General features: G+C 36.3%; 1 protein-coding gene across 2 annotated transcripts in view; it reads right to left on the bottom strand.

Moving 5' to 3' along the window:
* LOC138353986 (dnaJ homolog subfamily C member 16-like) overlaps nt 1-16043 on the bottom strand; it is a 29275-nt gene extending 13232 nt beyond the window's left edge. Inside the window, exons 1-9 of one of the 2 annotated variants that reach the window (XM_069307645.1) lie at nt 15777-16043; nt 14062-14128; nt 12873-13081; nt 10326-10476; nt 7933-8062; nt 7711-7802; nt 3931-4019; nt 2735-2936; nt 1677-1890 (exon numbers count right to left, since the gene is read on the bottom strand). In XM_069307645.1, the coding sequence (XP_069163746.1) occupies nt 1677-1890; nt 2735-2936; nt 3931-4019; nt 7711-7802; nt 7933-8062; nt 10326-10476; nt 12873-13081; nt 14062-14128; nt 15777-16012 (1390 nt within the window). In that variant the 5' untranslated portion in view covers nt 16013-16043. The remainder of the gene's footprint in view (nt 1-1676; nt 1891-2734; nt 2937-3930; nt 4020-7710; nt 7803-7932; nt 8063-10325; nt 10477-12872; nt 13082-14061; nt 14129-15776) is intronic. The other variant, XM_069307644.1, reaches the window with a different exon arrangement.
* Nucleotides 16044-16290: the final 247 nt, after the last annotated feature.

The raw sequence follows: 16290 nt of genomic DNA, 5'->3' as shown, positions 1-16290 counted from the left end.
GCTCTTTGCTTTTGATGCAATGTCATTTTCAAACTGTTGCTTTGCTGTCTCTCCTAATTCTTGTATACCTGGCCCCCTTTAGTTCCTCCCTTTTGCCTCTGTACCCATGCTCTATAGGCACATGACGAGTCACAATAACATGGTTGAAGATCTGACCAAACAACACTAATAGTCCAGGATGGACCGAAACGTCGTCATTTCTTCATTTTCTGATGTGTGGTTTGGTCATCACGTCTATACTTTTCCATACGTTTTTGTCTTTTCTTTTTTTCTCCTTACAATGTATGTTGAACCATGGATTTGCTATTCTCTGTTTTTCCATGTTCCTCCTGAGAGAGTTGAATTGTTCTGCTGTCTTTTTCATTTGTGTGCTGAGAGTTCCATTATCTCATTTGACAACTTTCCTTCTATTTCAGTCTCCCATTGAACCTCTTTACAGATAATCTCAAACCCTCCTGTGGTTCCCTCTACTGTATTCTCTCATGCTCTTTGTCCTGTTTCCAAATCTCTCTTTCAGTTCTATAATGTAATCAAGTGTGATTATACAGTGGTCACTGGCTTCTCCTCAAAGCTGCAATATTGTTGTATCAGTAGGGCTACTCCTCCTCCCACCCCCACTGTTTATCTTTTCTTTTCTTACTACCTGGCCTCCTCTTGGGAATATTTCATCCTCTATTACGTTTGTCAGTTTTGTCTCTGTAACTGCAATGATAAGGATGCAGTTCACTGCTCATTTCTGCTGGGCTGCTTAGTTTCCTCCTGGGGGTAGATTATCTCCTTGGGTTAGTCCCATTCCAGAGGTTGAAATTTGTGAGCGTTGGTCTAATCACACACACACACACACTCATTCCTTTGGTCTCTTTCCTCACCAGGGTGTAAAACCTTCTTGCTGTGCCTGATTATCCTCCTCCTGCCCTCCTCTCGCTTCATGTTTACCTCAACTCCATTTCCCTTCACTTTTCCTCTCAATTTCTCTTTGTCATCTATGTTGGACCCTCTCTATTCTATAATTTTTTTTATATTTCTTGGGTTGCCTTACTTGCCTTACTCTATCTAGGATTCCTTTGAACTCCTCCTAGTCTCCATTTCTTCTCTCCTGCCATGTGGCTACCTCTGGTTCTGGCAGGTTGATTAAAATAACTGATTGCTCCTTTCATTCCTTGGTTGTTGCAGTTCACTACCTACTTTGATCAAACAGCCTATATCATTGTTGCTTTTATTATTTGCCTTGCCTCTGACCTTTTGACTACTTCTGTAAAGGTCCTTGCTAGCTCCTGACCCAATTGTTATTCTCAAAATTTAAATGGGTGAGATGCCGAGCTTGCTTGAACGCTGAAGCTTCGGCGACTAATCTGAGTATCTAGTGGGCCATTTTTGGTAAGCAGAACTGGCGCTGTATAGACTACAGCGCCAGTTCAAAACATCTTCCACCTTTTGTACTCTTCCTTTTTCTCTAGTGTACATGCATACATGTGTGCATTTTTTTAACAAGATAATATATTGTAATTAGTGTTGACAGGGATTCAGTATGCCTTCACCATATTAATGATACTGTACTTGAGGCCTACGCATCCCTAAAAATAGATTTTCACCTTGTATAATTCACAATCGGTCTTTCATCAACATTTGTCATTTCTTTATGATACTAACATTCAAAAATAAATATTAGTAATTACCTGCAGTAAGAGCATTCATAAACTCTACTTGCTTCTCCCTGAAGAGGTAAGTGTACCGAACTCGATCTCTCTCTCTTGCTTGGTCACCAGTTGCATATTCTCGCAGTGCTGCTCGACTGGGGTCGTGGGCTGGGTCATCTTGAGTAACCAATACAACACACAGTCGCCGACGAGATCTCACCGACTCCACAGGACACAAGGCATCAAACACAGACTGAAAGTAGATGCATAAACTGAATTCACTCTATGAAACAAATCTAATATAATTCAGTATTAATACAAAATTATTCCTTACAAGAATTTAAAAATATAAGCATGCACACAGTTTTTGTGCAGTTTCTATTTATAATGCATGGCTGACAGGATGTTTAAAAATATCTAATTACTCCTATACAGGAACTAGCTTTTCAGTAAAACAAAATTATTTTAATATTAAAAAACACAAATGCAAAGGGCCAAATATCAAGAATACTGTATTTTATAAATGGCAGCTAAAAAATTCAGAGACCATGATTATTAATTCATTTATTCTTGTCCTGGGATAGACAGTGTATGTACACATGTTAGGATTATATCGAGGTCCTCCCAAGGTCAAAGTGTTGAACCTCCCCAGGATAAACTAACCCCACAACAAACTAACTCCTGAGTACCTGATTATTGCTAGGTGAACAAGCACATTAGGTGATAGGATACACACCCAATCATTCCTGTCCCACCCCGGATTCAAACCCGGAATTCCCAATTACGAGTCGAGTGACCCTCAACTACATAAATGAAAAGTATGTAAACTAATAAATTTTGACACTTGATGGGCAGTGCTCATGTTCATTAACAGTACTTTTGAATTTTGTTGAATTTTCATCCTTGCGGCTATGGCAAGGGATTAACAATACTTCAGATAATTATATTAAATCCTGCATTCTTCTAAATGATGGAACCCAATATATTGGCAGCAAAAATCATTCTATATTCATTCAGAATTGAAGATACACATATAAACATTTCAAATTGTCATTCAAAGAGCAAATCACTGCAGCATTCTAGCTATATTGGAGTACCTGTGAGGAAAGCCGAGGCAAGACCAGGAATTTGTTGCCTTCAATAATATCTTTCATAGTAGGGTAAGGCAAGTCTGTCATTGCCACCGAGGCCACTGGTGTATGCATGTCTTCATGGAACACAAGCAAGGTGTCAACTTTGTTGGATACGCTGTAGCGTGCGCGAATAGTGTCAGTATCTCCACGATCCATCTGTACATATCTTGGGATTAGAGATAAATAATTAGAGTTTAAAATTATATTTATAGGCTATACTGTACTATATTTGTTTTCTGTAAATAAATGTCAAGCAGAATGAAGTACAAACAATTAACACATTGAATATCCCTTTACACTCTAAATTTATTTGTTGTTGTTGGCTAATCCAAAAATCTTAGAATACTAAAAATTGCAATCTTGAAAACTGTCACACAGAATCTTTAAAGTTTCCTAAGTTTTATTAATTCTATTGAAAAAATAGAGCTAATACCTAAGATGCTCTTTTTTCTCATTGGTTTTGAGCATTGTGTTAAAAAAAATATATACCTAATTTGTCTTAGCTCAATTCTAAAAAAGCTTTTTCATAAAATATCTACAATGAATCACACCCAATGAAGCTAAAATTTGAAAGATAACAAGGAAAAAAATCAGGCTTTAAGTGAATGTCAAAAGTTCCTCTCTGAAACATGATACTTAATGCTTTCTAAGAAGCTCTCAATGCTTTCTAAGAAGCTCTCAATGCTTTCTAAGAAGCTCTCAATGCTTTCTAAGAAGCTCTCAATGCTCCATAGGGCCCGTTTATGACAGTGAGGGCAGGATGACAATTTGCATCACAAGTTACCCCATGCTTAAATGTAAATATCTAGGTAATATCCAGGTAATTTGTCTTCATAAAATGAAAGTAAGAAAACTCACAAACAATAGAATGAGACCAATACTGGTATTGTATTTTATACAAAAGTGAAGCAAGACTTTAAATGTAATAATGAAGAAAGATTATTAAACCATAGGAAACTATTATTATTATTATTCATTCATAATACATATTGTCTGTTTAAAATATGTTAGGATTACCAACTAAAGTTCATAAAAATCTTGTGTGTTAGTAACAAATATTAACATGTAATGTCTTCATGCAGTCAAGAGAATATATTAATACTTTAAACAATTTCCATACAAAGGTGTAAATGAAAAATTGTGTAGACAATACCACTTACCCTATCACAGCTCTTTCACGAAATTCCCAACCAACCGTCAAGTAACGCAGTCTGATGATGTCCAAACGCCCAAAGATTAACACACGAACCTGACATTGAAAAGTCAATAATGTTTTTACACCTGTTTTAACCTAATTAATATGCAGTTTAAAAACACAATGTCACATCCATCAAATTCTTGTATTATTGATTTACTATACTTCCATACAATAGCTATCTCATTTAGCAAATCCATATTTTAAGGTATTATTTTCATATAAAATCACATGTTTTATTGGAAACTCCAAGTTTTAGAAATAGAGTTTAGAATTTAGTTTTTTATTAGAAACTCCAAGAAATTCTGGTTTCATTTGAAACAATTGTTGCCATAAACAACTTTTATTTTTAAAATCTTGCAGTTCTTTACTGAACAAGATCACAATGTCATAGTGAACAGGATAACAATTGTCAATGGAGGGGTGACATTCTGTAAGGTGCAGCAGGAATCATCTTAAATGTCTTTTCTAAGTCATGCTGGTGCAAGGAATGCACTGAAGAATAGCTCAATCTAATCCAGCCTAAAGTGACTACAGAAGGCTAACACATAAACAATTGGAGCCTTTCCAAGTCCTACATTGAATTAGAGACTGCCAAGCAGTGCCCTAATCAAATCTCGTTTCCCATCTGGCTGCTCTCCCAGACTGTTACCAAATGGCAGAATCCTAATGAACGCCAGGTTCTCAGCCTTGCGTTAAATCACATTCTGAGTGACAAGGGAAAACCAGAAACAGGTTACCAGACCCTCCGTCAAGATATGACAGGAAAAGTAAAGGTATTAGGAGAAGGAAAGGTATTAGAAGGAAATGTATTAAGGGTCAAGGCTAAGAGTTACTGGCCGATGTTTACCAAAATGAGCGTAGGATAAGGGCAAAGGAAACCTGTGAAGAAAACAAACACAAAATACAAATATTGTACACCCAGGAACAACTCGGCCATGACCTGATTTCACAGGTTAACAAATAGCTGCCCTGGACAGAATTAACCACATATCTCCAAAAGGAATGCAGACAATGAGTCACAATAACGAATGAATAGAAAAACTTACTTCAGAAGCGTATCAAGTCTGTCTGAAACATGTTCCTTTGAGGAAAGCCAGAAAGAGATCTAACGTAGAAAGAGAACGCAGACGACACTATAAACGCAGGAAAAAAATAACGGAACTGCTTATGCAGACACGAATTTCCCGTCAAAGAAGGAATAATTTAAATAGGGAGATTGAAGAAATCGAGCGGAAATTGAAACACTCATATGAAACTGAAGAAAGGCAGTTAGAACAGAAAGCAATTCAGGAAATAAAGAAAAATCCAAAATATTTCTTCTCATATGCGAAATCAAAAGCAAAAACCACTGCCAGTATTGGACCTATTCGTACAAGTGAAGGTTCATACACGGAGGATGACAAAGAAATTAGTGAAATCCTAAAAAAGCAGTATGAGGACATGTTTAGCACTCCAATAAACAACATGAAGGTGGAAGATCCAGACATTTTCTTTATGCGGGATATTCAAACCCCGGTAAATATAACTGATATAAACACGAGCGCACTAAATTTTGAAAAAGAAATTGAAAACATGCCATGCACTCGGCCCCAGGTCCAGACTCATGGAATTCAATATTTATAAAGAAATGCAAAGTGCCGGTAGCACAGGCACTCAGTATAGTGTGGAGGAAGAGCTTGGACACGGGGGAGATACCAGATGCACTTAAAGTAGCAGACATAGCCCCTCTACACAAGGGAGGGAGCAAAGCATTGGCAAAAAATTATAGACCAGTTGCACTAACATCGCACATCATAAAAGTATTTGAGAGAGTGATTAGGAGTCAGGTCACCAATTTCATGGAGACCAATGACCTTCATAACCCAGGCCAACATGGATTTCGAGCGGGAAGATCGTGCCTCTCACAGCTACTTGAGCACTACGACAAAGTCACTGAGGCATTAGAAGAGAAACAGAATGCTGATGTGATATACACGGACTTCGCAAAGGCCTTCGATAAATGTGACCATGGCGTGATAGCACACAAAATGAAGTCAATGGGAATAACCGGTAAAGTAGGACGCTGGATACTCAGTTTTCTGTCAAACAGGACTCAGCGAGTAACTGTCAACCATATAAAATCTAGTCCAAGTGCAGTGAAAAGCTCTGTACCTCAGGGTACAGTCCTTGCACCACTGCTTTTCCTTATTCTCATATCAGATATAGACAAAGATACAAGTCACAGCTTCGTATCATCCTTTGCAGATGACACAAAAATCAGTATGAAAATTACCTCGGCTGAGGACATTGAAAAACTTCAAGCTGATATTAATAAAGTTTTCGACTGGGCATCAGAAAATAACATGATGTTTAACAGTGATAAATTCCAGGTACTCAGGTACGGTAAAAATGAGGACCTTAAACATAATACAGAGTACAAAACACAATCAAATGTACCCATAGTAGGAAAACAGCATGTAAAGGATTTGGGAATAATAATGTCGGACGACCTAACGTTTAAGGAGCATAACCAAGCAAATATTGCGACAGCCAGAAAAATGATAGGATGGATTACGAGAACTTTCAAATCCAGGGATCCCATCACAATGGTTGTACTCTTCAAGGCACTTGTGTTGTCCCGTCTTGAGTACTGCTCAGTACTCACTTCCCCCTTCAAAGCAGGAGAGATTGCTGAAATAGAGGGAATACAGAGAACATATACGGCACGCATAGACGCAATAAAGCACCTAAATTATTGGGATCGTCTCAAAGCCCTCCAAATGTACTCACTAGAAAGAAGACGAGAGAGATATCAAATAATATACACCTGGAAGATACTGGAGGGCCAAGTACCAAATCTACACAGTAAAATAACAACGTACTGGAGTGAACGACATGGAAGAAAATGTAGAATAGAACCAATGAAGAGCAGAGGTGCCATAGGCACAATCAGAGAACACTGTATAAACATCAGAGGTCCGCGGTTGTTCAACGTCCTCCCAGCAAGCATAAGAAATATTGCCGGAACAACCGTGGACATTTTCAAGAGGAAACTAGATTTATTCCTCCAAGGAGTGCCGGACCAACCGGGCTGTGGTGGGTATGTGGGCCTGCGGGCCGCTCCAAGCAACAGCCTGGTGGACCAAACTCTCACAAGTCGAGCCTGGCCTCGGGCCGGGCTTGGGGAGTAGAAGAACTCCCAGAACCCCATCAACCAGGTATCAACCAGGTATCAACGTGGCTTGAAGATATGAGAACTAAAAAATGAATTTTAGTTTTGTACTGCACTTAGTTCTAAAAGTGCACTGGGCATTCCAAAAGTAATGTCCAGTGCAGTTGATGACGTTAAATTAATGAAAGTAGGTCTCTCGACAGGTCTCGAATTAAAATATATCACTACCCTCCCCAGCTAAGTAACCAGACCACATGGAAAGTTACTGGTCATAGTGGATTAGCAAACAATTAGGAGTCAAGTTGATGGAGCAACTGAGAGGCATTAACTAAGTGAATACACTAATGAATTTGGCAGGACTTTCAATTACAAATCTGTCCCATCAAAGCCCTTTCAAGGCGTCAAATTTTGAAATATAAATGTTAAAAATATTGTTAATGATCCATGGGAATCCCTTGGATGTGTTACGAAAACTTGGTTTAGAGCCTTCTAGTGCAGAAAGTAACATTCAGGTTGAGCCAGTTAGAACATACATTAATTACATAAATATTATGAATGAGAAAAAGATTCCATTACTTTAGGACCACCTACCCGGTTATCCATCCATCCATTGAGAAAACTTTCCAGGTTTTCTTCTGTTATTCGTTGAACCAGTTTGTGTGGGAACTTGCTACGTATGAAATCTGCAAATATAAATTATTAACCGACTTCCAGTCAAAACATATTTATAGAGTCAATCACAGAAATATTAAATGTAGACAATGGAAACTGATGTGACTGTCTCGTGCTGAAGACCAAGATTCTGAGACTTACCCAAAGAAGAGACCATGCTGAGTGAGGCATCTGTGTAGTGGTAAGGATGACCATCCAGCAGCATCACCAGGTATGGCACAGTCTTCACACCAATTTTTTTAGCAAGCTCAATTTCTCGACCAGCATGAACCTGAAAGTTGGACAAGAACATAAATAAAGATGCTTAAAAACACGTTCTATAAAATGGTAAAAAAAATTATAATACGGTTTAGGTAAATATTATTTTATGAAATTAACAAATACCGCAGCTACTTGATGTATGAGTTTAAAAACAAAACATGATAAAAACATTTTAATGATTATACTCCTTGGATGAAAATATTTAAAGGTAATAAAAATTAAAAGCATAAGAGCAAATAGATAACTAAAAAGAATTAAACATACTATAATTGCTGAAAATAAAGCTTTGGAACAAAGTGAGAGGTGAGATTACATGAAAATATAAATATAAATAAAAAGAAATACTGTAGAGTATAACCTCAGTTCAAGGAACTATATGGGACCAACCCCAATTCATTGCAGTTAGGGATTCGTTGTAACCGGAGATGCCTCCAGGATGTATTTCCCAAGCCATATGGGAGGATTGCACTTACTGAAATTTTCATTTCAACATATAATAGCCAACAGTCAAATGAACATGCCTGCACAAAAAAATTAACCACATCTAGCTTATTTCTCATGTCCCCAGCCTCTAAACTCATTTTCAAAAGGTAGGAGGACCATATTTGAGTGAACGAAAACCTTGCCAACTCAGAATAAAAAACAAACCATAGAATTTGGTTTTAAATATCCTACAAACAATATTTCACCTACAAACAAATACTCTACTGTATAATGTATTAGGATATACACCTAAGTGAGATAAATAGACTATAGATAGTTTAGGAAACTGTACAGATTACCACTATTAAAGTAAAAAACAAATACAGTATACTGAATAACACTGGAGTCATAAAGCACCACTCTTTCTAAATTTGAGGCAATCTACCGTGTGTTAGTTAGATTTCTTAAAAAAAAAAAAAAAAAAAAAAAAAAGAGATATATACGAAAACAAGAAAATCACTTGGTAAGCAGAAGTCAGACATATACTTATGAAATTTCAGCAAATCAAAAACAAAACTGCAGCAGTAATTCCTGTACTGTATTTTGTGATGAAAAATATAATGTAAATTAAACAATTATTTAAAAATCATAAATTATGGAGAAGAAATAAGATAAATTATACATTTAGATAACATATGAGGTATAACTCTGGTGAAAATGTTTATGACCACTAAAGCACAATTACTCTAATTTTGTTTGAAGTAATAATATATTGTCTTGTTACTTTATGTCTTCCTGCCAATAAAAAAAAATTGTTTTCTAGCTCAATGCACCTGACAGCTACCAGTGAATAGCAGCAATATTTTATGTGCAGAATTTGTAACTGTGAAAGCTTACCTTATCCATACATTTATCTGATTTGTTTTATACAGAATGCTCTCTATTAACTGAAATCTCCATATTGACTGACATGTTTGGTTCAGGAAAAGGCTCCAGTTTATGAAACCACCAGTTAAATAATCCATAGACTGAATAAATGGGAAATCACATTGAGATATAATATCTTGTCAGGCTGAGATCTCAGGATTATTTGATTGAAGGATAAATAACTTGGAGATTTGAGATAGAATCTCTGGATTATCTGGATCTTCAGATTAACTGACCAGAGGTTGGTCCCAATTAGATTTGGATAGGGAAGGGAATTATCAAAGGAAAGTGCCAAGCCATTACAACTATACTGTATAGCACTTAGAAGGGGTCAGGATAAGGATTTGGGATGGGACAGGGGCAAGGAATGGTGACCAACCACCTGGATGATCGGGAATTGAATGGTGACCTGCATGAAGAGAGACCGACCTTCTACCGTCCAGCCCACGTGGTTAGGCATTATATGAATAATTGAGAGTACACTATAGAGCCACTACTAAATGCTTTATCTGAAAAAAATATCTAAAAGAGCTTAAAATTGCTAAACAAAACAAAATATTTAACATGACAACGCACAACACCACAACAGTACTCAAAAAAACAGGCATATAAAATACTAAATAACAAAATAAGCATCACAAGACTAATCTAACTGGTTTAATTATACATAATTTTTTGTTTACACACTTTTTATAAAACTAAGTTATTTAAAAGATGGCCAACAATTAAAATGAATTTAACATGTGTGAAGGCACTTACGTTTTTCTTTTATTTGCTGGTAGAATATATCCAGTCTAAACTATATATAGATGCAAAACATTTCTTCATAATTACAGTAAACTAATTAAACGGAAAACAATTCAAGTACCTTATCTAACACACACTCCTTCGTATAACAGTTAATGAAAGAAATTAGTACATACAGTGGCCATGCCAAAATTAATGGGTGCCAGTTCTTCATCCAGTCTTCTCCATATGGGTTCAATGTGTGCACAGGCTATGCACCAGTCTGAGTAGAAAAGGATCAGGTAAGGCTGTTTCTTGCTTAATGGGATAATTGAGTTTTGATAAGACCTGAAAGATTTCAGATTTCATGAACAACATTAATCTTAAAATAGATCTGAGGTTTTATATAAATTAATATAAAACTAATTAACTTGATAAGCCGCATTCGAGTTTTTCTCCTAACACTGCAGGTACATGTCATCAACATATATAAATCAAGCAGGAAATTATTACAACTATGAAATTTCAAAACAAAAAAAAATTTAAATTATCTTACATAAACAAATAATTTACTACTTTAAAACTGATTTGTGTAGTAATCTTTCAATCCCTCCAACAATATATCTATATCTCTCCATCTATCTGCATACACTTCTGTATCTATATTCTATACAGTCCACTCCTAGGATGCACGGATGAATCCCTTTTTTTTTTTCTTCTATATGTTGGGTTCTGAAACTGCTTAGCTTGTTTGCACTAAACAATGATTAAATACACTGATCATTATCTACATAAACTACCTACCAGAAGGAACACGGAATTATATGAACATGTTTGCTGGTGATGCTAAGATATGAGAGAAGATAAGAAACTTTTACGACTGTCAAGCACTTCAAGAAGATCTAGACAAAATAATTGTATAGAGCACCATTTGGCAAATGGCATGTGGAATAGAAGAAAATAGGCCCACACACACAGCCTACAAATTATGTGAAAAAGCTTTACAAAATTATATTAAAGGAAGAGATCTAGGGGGTGCTTCTCGATAGAAAACTATTCCCAGAGGACCACACAAAGAACATTGTGAGAGGAGCCTATGCTATACTTTCCAATTTCAGAATTGCTTTTAAATACATGGATGATGATATATTAAAGAAACTCTTCACAACCTTTATGAGACTAAAGCTGGAATATGCAGTGGCTGTATGGTGCCCATATCTTAAGAAGCACATCAACAAACTGGAAAAGGTGCAAAGACATGCAACTAAATGGCTCCCAGAACTGAAGGACAAGAGCTATGAGGGGAGGTTAGAGGCATTAAATATGCCATAACTAGAAATAGAGGAAATAGAGGTGATATGATCACTACATACAAAATAGTAACAGAGAATCGACAAAATTCATAGGGAAGAATTCCCGAGACCTGGAACTTCAGGAACAAAAGGACATAGATTTAAACTAACTAAACAAGTCTGCTGAACCAATATTAGAAAATTCACTTTTGCAGAGTGGTAGACAGTTGGAATAAGTTAAGTGAGAAGGTGGGGGGAGGCCAAACCCGTCAGTAGTTTCAAAACATAATGTGTTACGTATACTGGAATAATACTTTCTGAGGTGAACTTTCCTATTATTATTAAAATCTTTATATGTTGCTATTTTCAAGATATTGCATAACAAAACTTTCCAAAAAATTTGCTTCTACCAGTACATAAAACAAATATTATAAAACACACAAATAAACAAATGTATACATTCAAATACATCTGTATAAAAGTATTAGGTATACATATACACATGCATAAATGCTACAAAATTTTAAACAAAAATATCTTCATATAAATTTATTATTTAATGATTTTGGATTAATTATTCAGAACTTGTTTTACGGAATATATTCATAACTACAGTTTGGCAGGACAACAACCACCACCACCTTACACTGACCAGACTTACACGTGAACACATATTCAACACACAAATGCAATAAAAGAATAACATTTAACGTTCAAAAAACTAGGCAGTTAACTAAGAGGCCTAAACCAAGAGAATGGTAGATCACTATGTGGATACATGGTTAAAACAACTAATAAGTAACAAACACATATAGTACTGTATACAAATTTTCTAATATGTACATGCAGGTATAACATATACAAATTCACACACACACACACACGCATACAGTACATACAGTGTAATATATATTCCAGAATTGAATATATTTTACAAACCCTGAGAGTTACAAAAGTGAATTATATAATCTGAGTGCATATCAGTTGTTGTGTAGGGCTTGGCTTTTCAACAGGGTTTGCATCATCTCTTCAGCACTGTAGTTGGCTTCTTGCACCATAAACTGGCTCAAGGCAAAACCAACAACCACAGATTTTGTTAACAAATAACCCTCCCCCACCACCCACCCTACACATGAAATAAAAATGACAAAAGTTTCAGTTTGCCGTGGACCCTCATCAAGTTGTGACCTCATGACCTACATACTATGGAATGCTGGAAAGAGATGCAATACCCTTTGAGAATCTTAGGCCCAAGATACTAGGCAAGAATTTAAAAAATACAGTCCATTTTCTGCAAACCCATCATGTTTGCATAATACACAGTACTGTACAGTGTACAAAGACTACTTAGTCTTGGGGATTTTAAAATCACACTTCAATCGCAAAAATTCAGTAAATGCTAAAAAAAATAGAGTGCACAGGAAAACTCTCCTTAGATGAATTTGAACTTACTTGTATGTTATAGACTGCTTTTTATATATATTTGTTCCATCTCCATGCTTGAAATTAAAGCGAAAACTCCCTCCAAATGTACTGAAAATATCATCAAAAGGATCAAATCGTCGGTATGAGGAATAATCGTGTTGCTTGCGGAAGTTAGGTTGTTCTTCCGTTTGACCTGTAGAGTCATACAACCGCCGCCTTTCAGGGTCCATCAACAACTGGAAAAAGTAAAGCATTAGAATAATTTGTATTGAATACATTAGAATACTATCCAGTACTGTATATACAAAGAGACTATGCTTGAATGGAACCACTTAAATGTAACTTTGAAGTTCAAAGACAAAGAAAGAAGAGGTATCATGATATAGCAAAAAGCCCCGATAGGTAACTACATCCAAGAAACAATTTAAGACAATCTAAAAACAAATATTAAAATAATAATTATAATTTCAACAAATGTCCTAGGTGACCTTGCTATGTTGCTCATTTAGTGTAACAGTGTTGTTACTGAATGATTTAGGATTTCATTATGATTATTTTCATGAATAAATTATTGTGTAATACATTTACATGCATAATTAATATTTTGATTTCTACCAAGCCTTTCACGTGATAAAACATAATGCAACAGGACCTCACTTGAATGAATGGCACTATCGAAATCCTTCATTGGCCAAACACAGTCATGTTTAGTTTATTAATTCACCGGGTTTCTTCACCCTTCTTCACCCACTCATCCTCCTCCCTTTCATCCCCCACTCTTCCCATTTCTCACAGAAAATGTATTAGAAATACTGTACTTAAACAACTCTTTGGAGCTCTCACAGAACATATTATGAAGGTCTAAAAACTCTATGGGAAACAACAAATATTTCACACTTGACTCCATGAAAACCACTTTAGTAGGGGTCTATAAATGTTGATATTCCTTAAAAGCATTTAATTTAGGCCCATCCTGAGGAGCCTATGCCCCTCCCGTAGCCCAGACCACTGCCCGCTGCAAATTTCTGAAAGGCTAGCCCCAAGCATCTGGCCTCCAACTTAAAACAGAGACAAACAAGCACAAAAATATTACTGTCTTATACTATAGATATAGACTGAGACTACACCTAAGAGACTTGACAACTCTTTACACTTGCAAAGTTCATTACTCTATTACAAAAATACACAAAAATAATTTGAGTAAATTATTTCTCACCTCATATGCTTGGTTGATTTCGATAAACTTTGGTTCAGCTTCTGGTGATGGATTTTTGTCCGGGTGCCTGCAACAAATCCAGAAAATTAAACTAATGCAGTACACTCATAATTCCTAATGTGAATGTGCCATGTCTCAACTTTTGCCAGTAACACCAGCAAGAAAATACTAAAATTGATCTGTTCTCATCTAAGACATGAGGTGGCCTTAACCCTCTAACTGCTCCTGTGGCTCTCAAACAGTATGGACTGGTGCGTCTATCACCTGTGGCAAATTTAATGTGCTCTGTAATATAAAACATTCCCAAAGATTCTATGTGGACATCATTCAACACTGGAGAACTCTGGCACTCATTTGCCATATTGAATAAAAATCCTGAAAACCTTAACCCCCTTTCTGGGAAGTAATACAAAAAATTGGCACCAAGTCAGGTGCATCACCATCCATTTAATAATGTCTATGCCAGGAACCATTGATGCCTAGCAAATTTTCAAGGACTTTTTGAACCTTTATGATGTGAATTATGAGGAGGAATCTATTACAAATAGACAAAATACTAATTCTCATAATTTTATGTTTACATTTATTCATCTCGCTGCAGCTAAACTAAAAAAAATTTTTTTTAATTTTTTCCACACAATTGGTTACGTGCCCCATTGCACATGTAAATTGGCCTAATTTACATGTGTGCAGTTAGGGAGTTAACTGTAAATTGTAAAGATCTACAGATAAATCCATTTTCAAAAACAGGATAATCTGAACTTAAGACTTATCAAGGTCCCCATAGGCCACGGACGGTAAACCTTCATGAGAGCTAAGCCTCCAGCACAAGTTTCATCAATATGTCTACTCCTATAATAAGACTTGACAAAGTTCGTTATTGATAAACAATGATGCATGCATATTCCAATGAAAATAGTTAATACTACTACTTTAAGATTTTTAATCAAAAGTTTCATGTATGAGTAACTACCTCATCACCTAACCCCACCCTTCATCTCTATTTTCACTAAACACTGTCTGCATCAATAAACCATCTAAGACAAACTAACATTGAATCATGTATAAAATATGCTGGGAATTCTTAGTGCTGATGCAATCTGTTTGGCAAGATTAGAATTAGCATTATTTGCCATTTCATGCAAAGGGACCACTCAGCCCCATGCTGCCTATGACCATCCCCGGAGAAAGATCAGTCACCCTGCAGAGTTTAGTGATGTTAGCCCCTTGCGTCTGGCCCACGCTCGAAATGACATTCCTTTTTATAGATATAAACAGATAAAGAACACTTTAGAAGGAAATACACAAGTTCCAGGTGAATATAATGTTAGGTTAGATTATTTTTACTATGTGCTAGATACACAATTTTTTTATAAAATAAGCGTGTGATGAATTGAGCAGAAAGTATGAAGACTTTGACTGCAGTGATTGGGTAGTAGAGTACATTAACTATAAGCCATCCCTTACAATAATATAATATATTGGTAGTACAGTATACCCATGTTTATCACCGGAGTGACGACACAGTATGGGCACGACTCACACTAATCCATACACACAAATATAAAGTGTGCCATTCACAGAACTCTTACAGAACACAAACACTGTCATGTATAGAGTACACATTAACCTCTTACACATGTGTAAACCGCTACATTACACATAAATACACCACTAGTCTCGTCACTCCAAAAGACACTCCCTTTGCACCTTACCATTCTTTGGCTAGTTTTTTATAAGCTTTCTTTATATCCTGGGTATCAGCTTTTCTCTTGACGCCAAGAATATCATATGGGTCTCTAATTTTGGCTAAGACACACATGCAGGCGGAGAGTAAGAATAACCCGGCCCACAGTAGCGGCCGCCGCATGATTGCTGGTGTGCGGAATCCCGGCCCCGCGCCTCCCTCACGCCTCTCACACACACTCGCCTCGCACACAGATACAACCATTAACTCATTTAATATATATTAAAATATATATAAATAAATGACGATAGCTGTAATCAATTTTGTTCGCATAATTAGGAATTGTTAGTGTAATATTTTGATGGTGTGTTAGTGTTAGTGATGACAACAGAGGCGGCCAGCTGGTCGATGACACCCGCGGCCACCATTGGTCCCTTTAACCCGCGCAATTTCAAAACTACTTCATCCAATGTCCAACTAACTAACGACTTATATTGAATTTTTGTAACTAGCTCATCAAGATTGTATCTTGCTTAGCTAAA

This window comes from Procambarus clarkii, chromosome 60, assembly GCF_040958095.1.
Source record: "Procambarus clarkii isolate CNS0578487 chromosome 60, FALCON_Pclarkii_2.0, whole genome shotgun sequence".
Classification (NCBI taxonomy): Eukaryota; Metazoa; Arthropoda; class Malacostraca; order Decapoda; family Cambaridae; genus Procambarus; species Procambarus clarkii.
The sequence above is the reverse complement of the archived record's forward strand: the minus strand, read 5'-3'. Positions and strand labels throughout refer to the sequence as shown.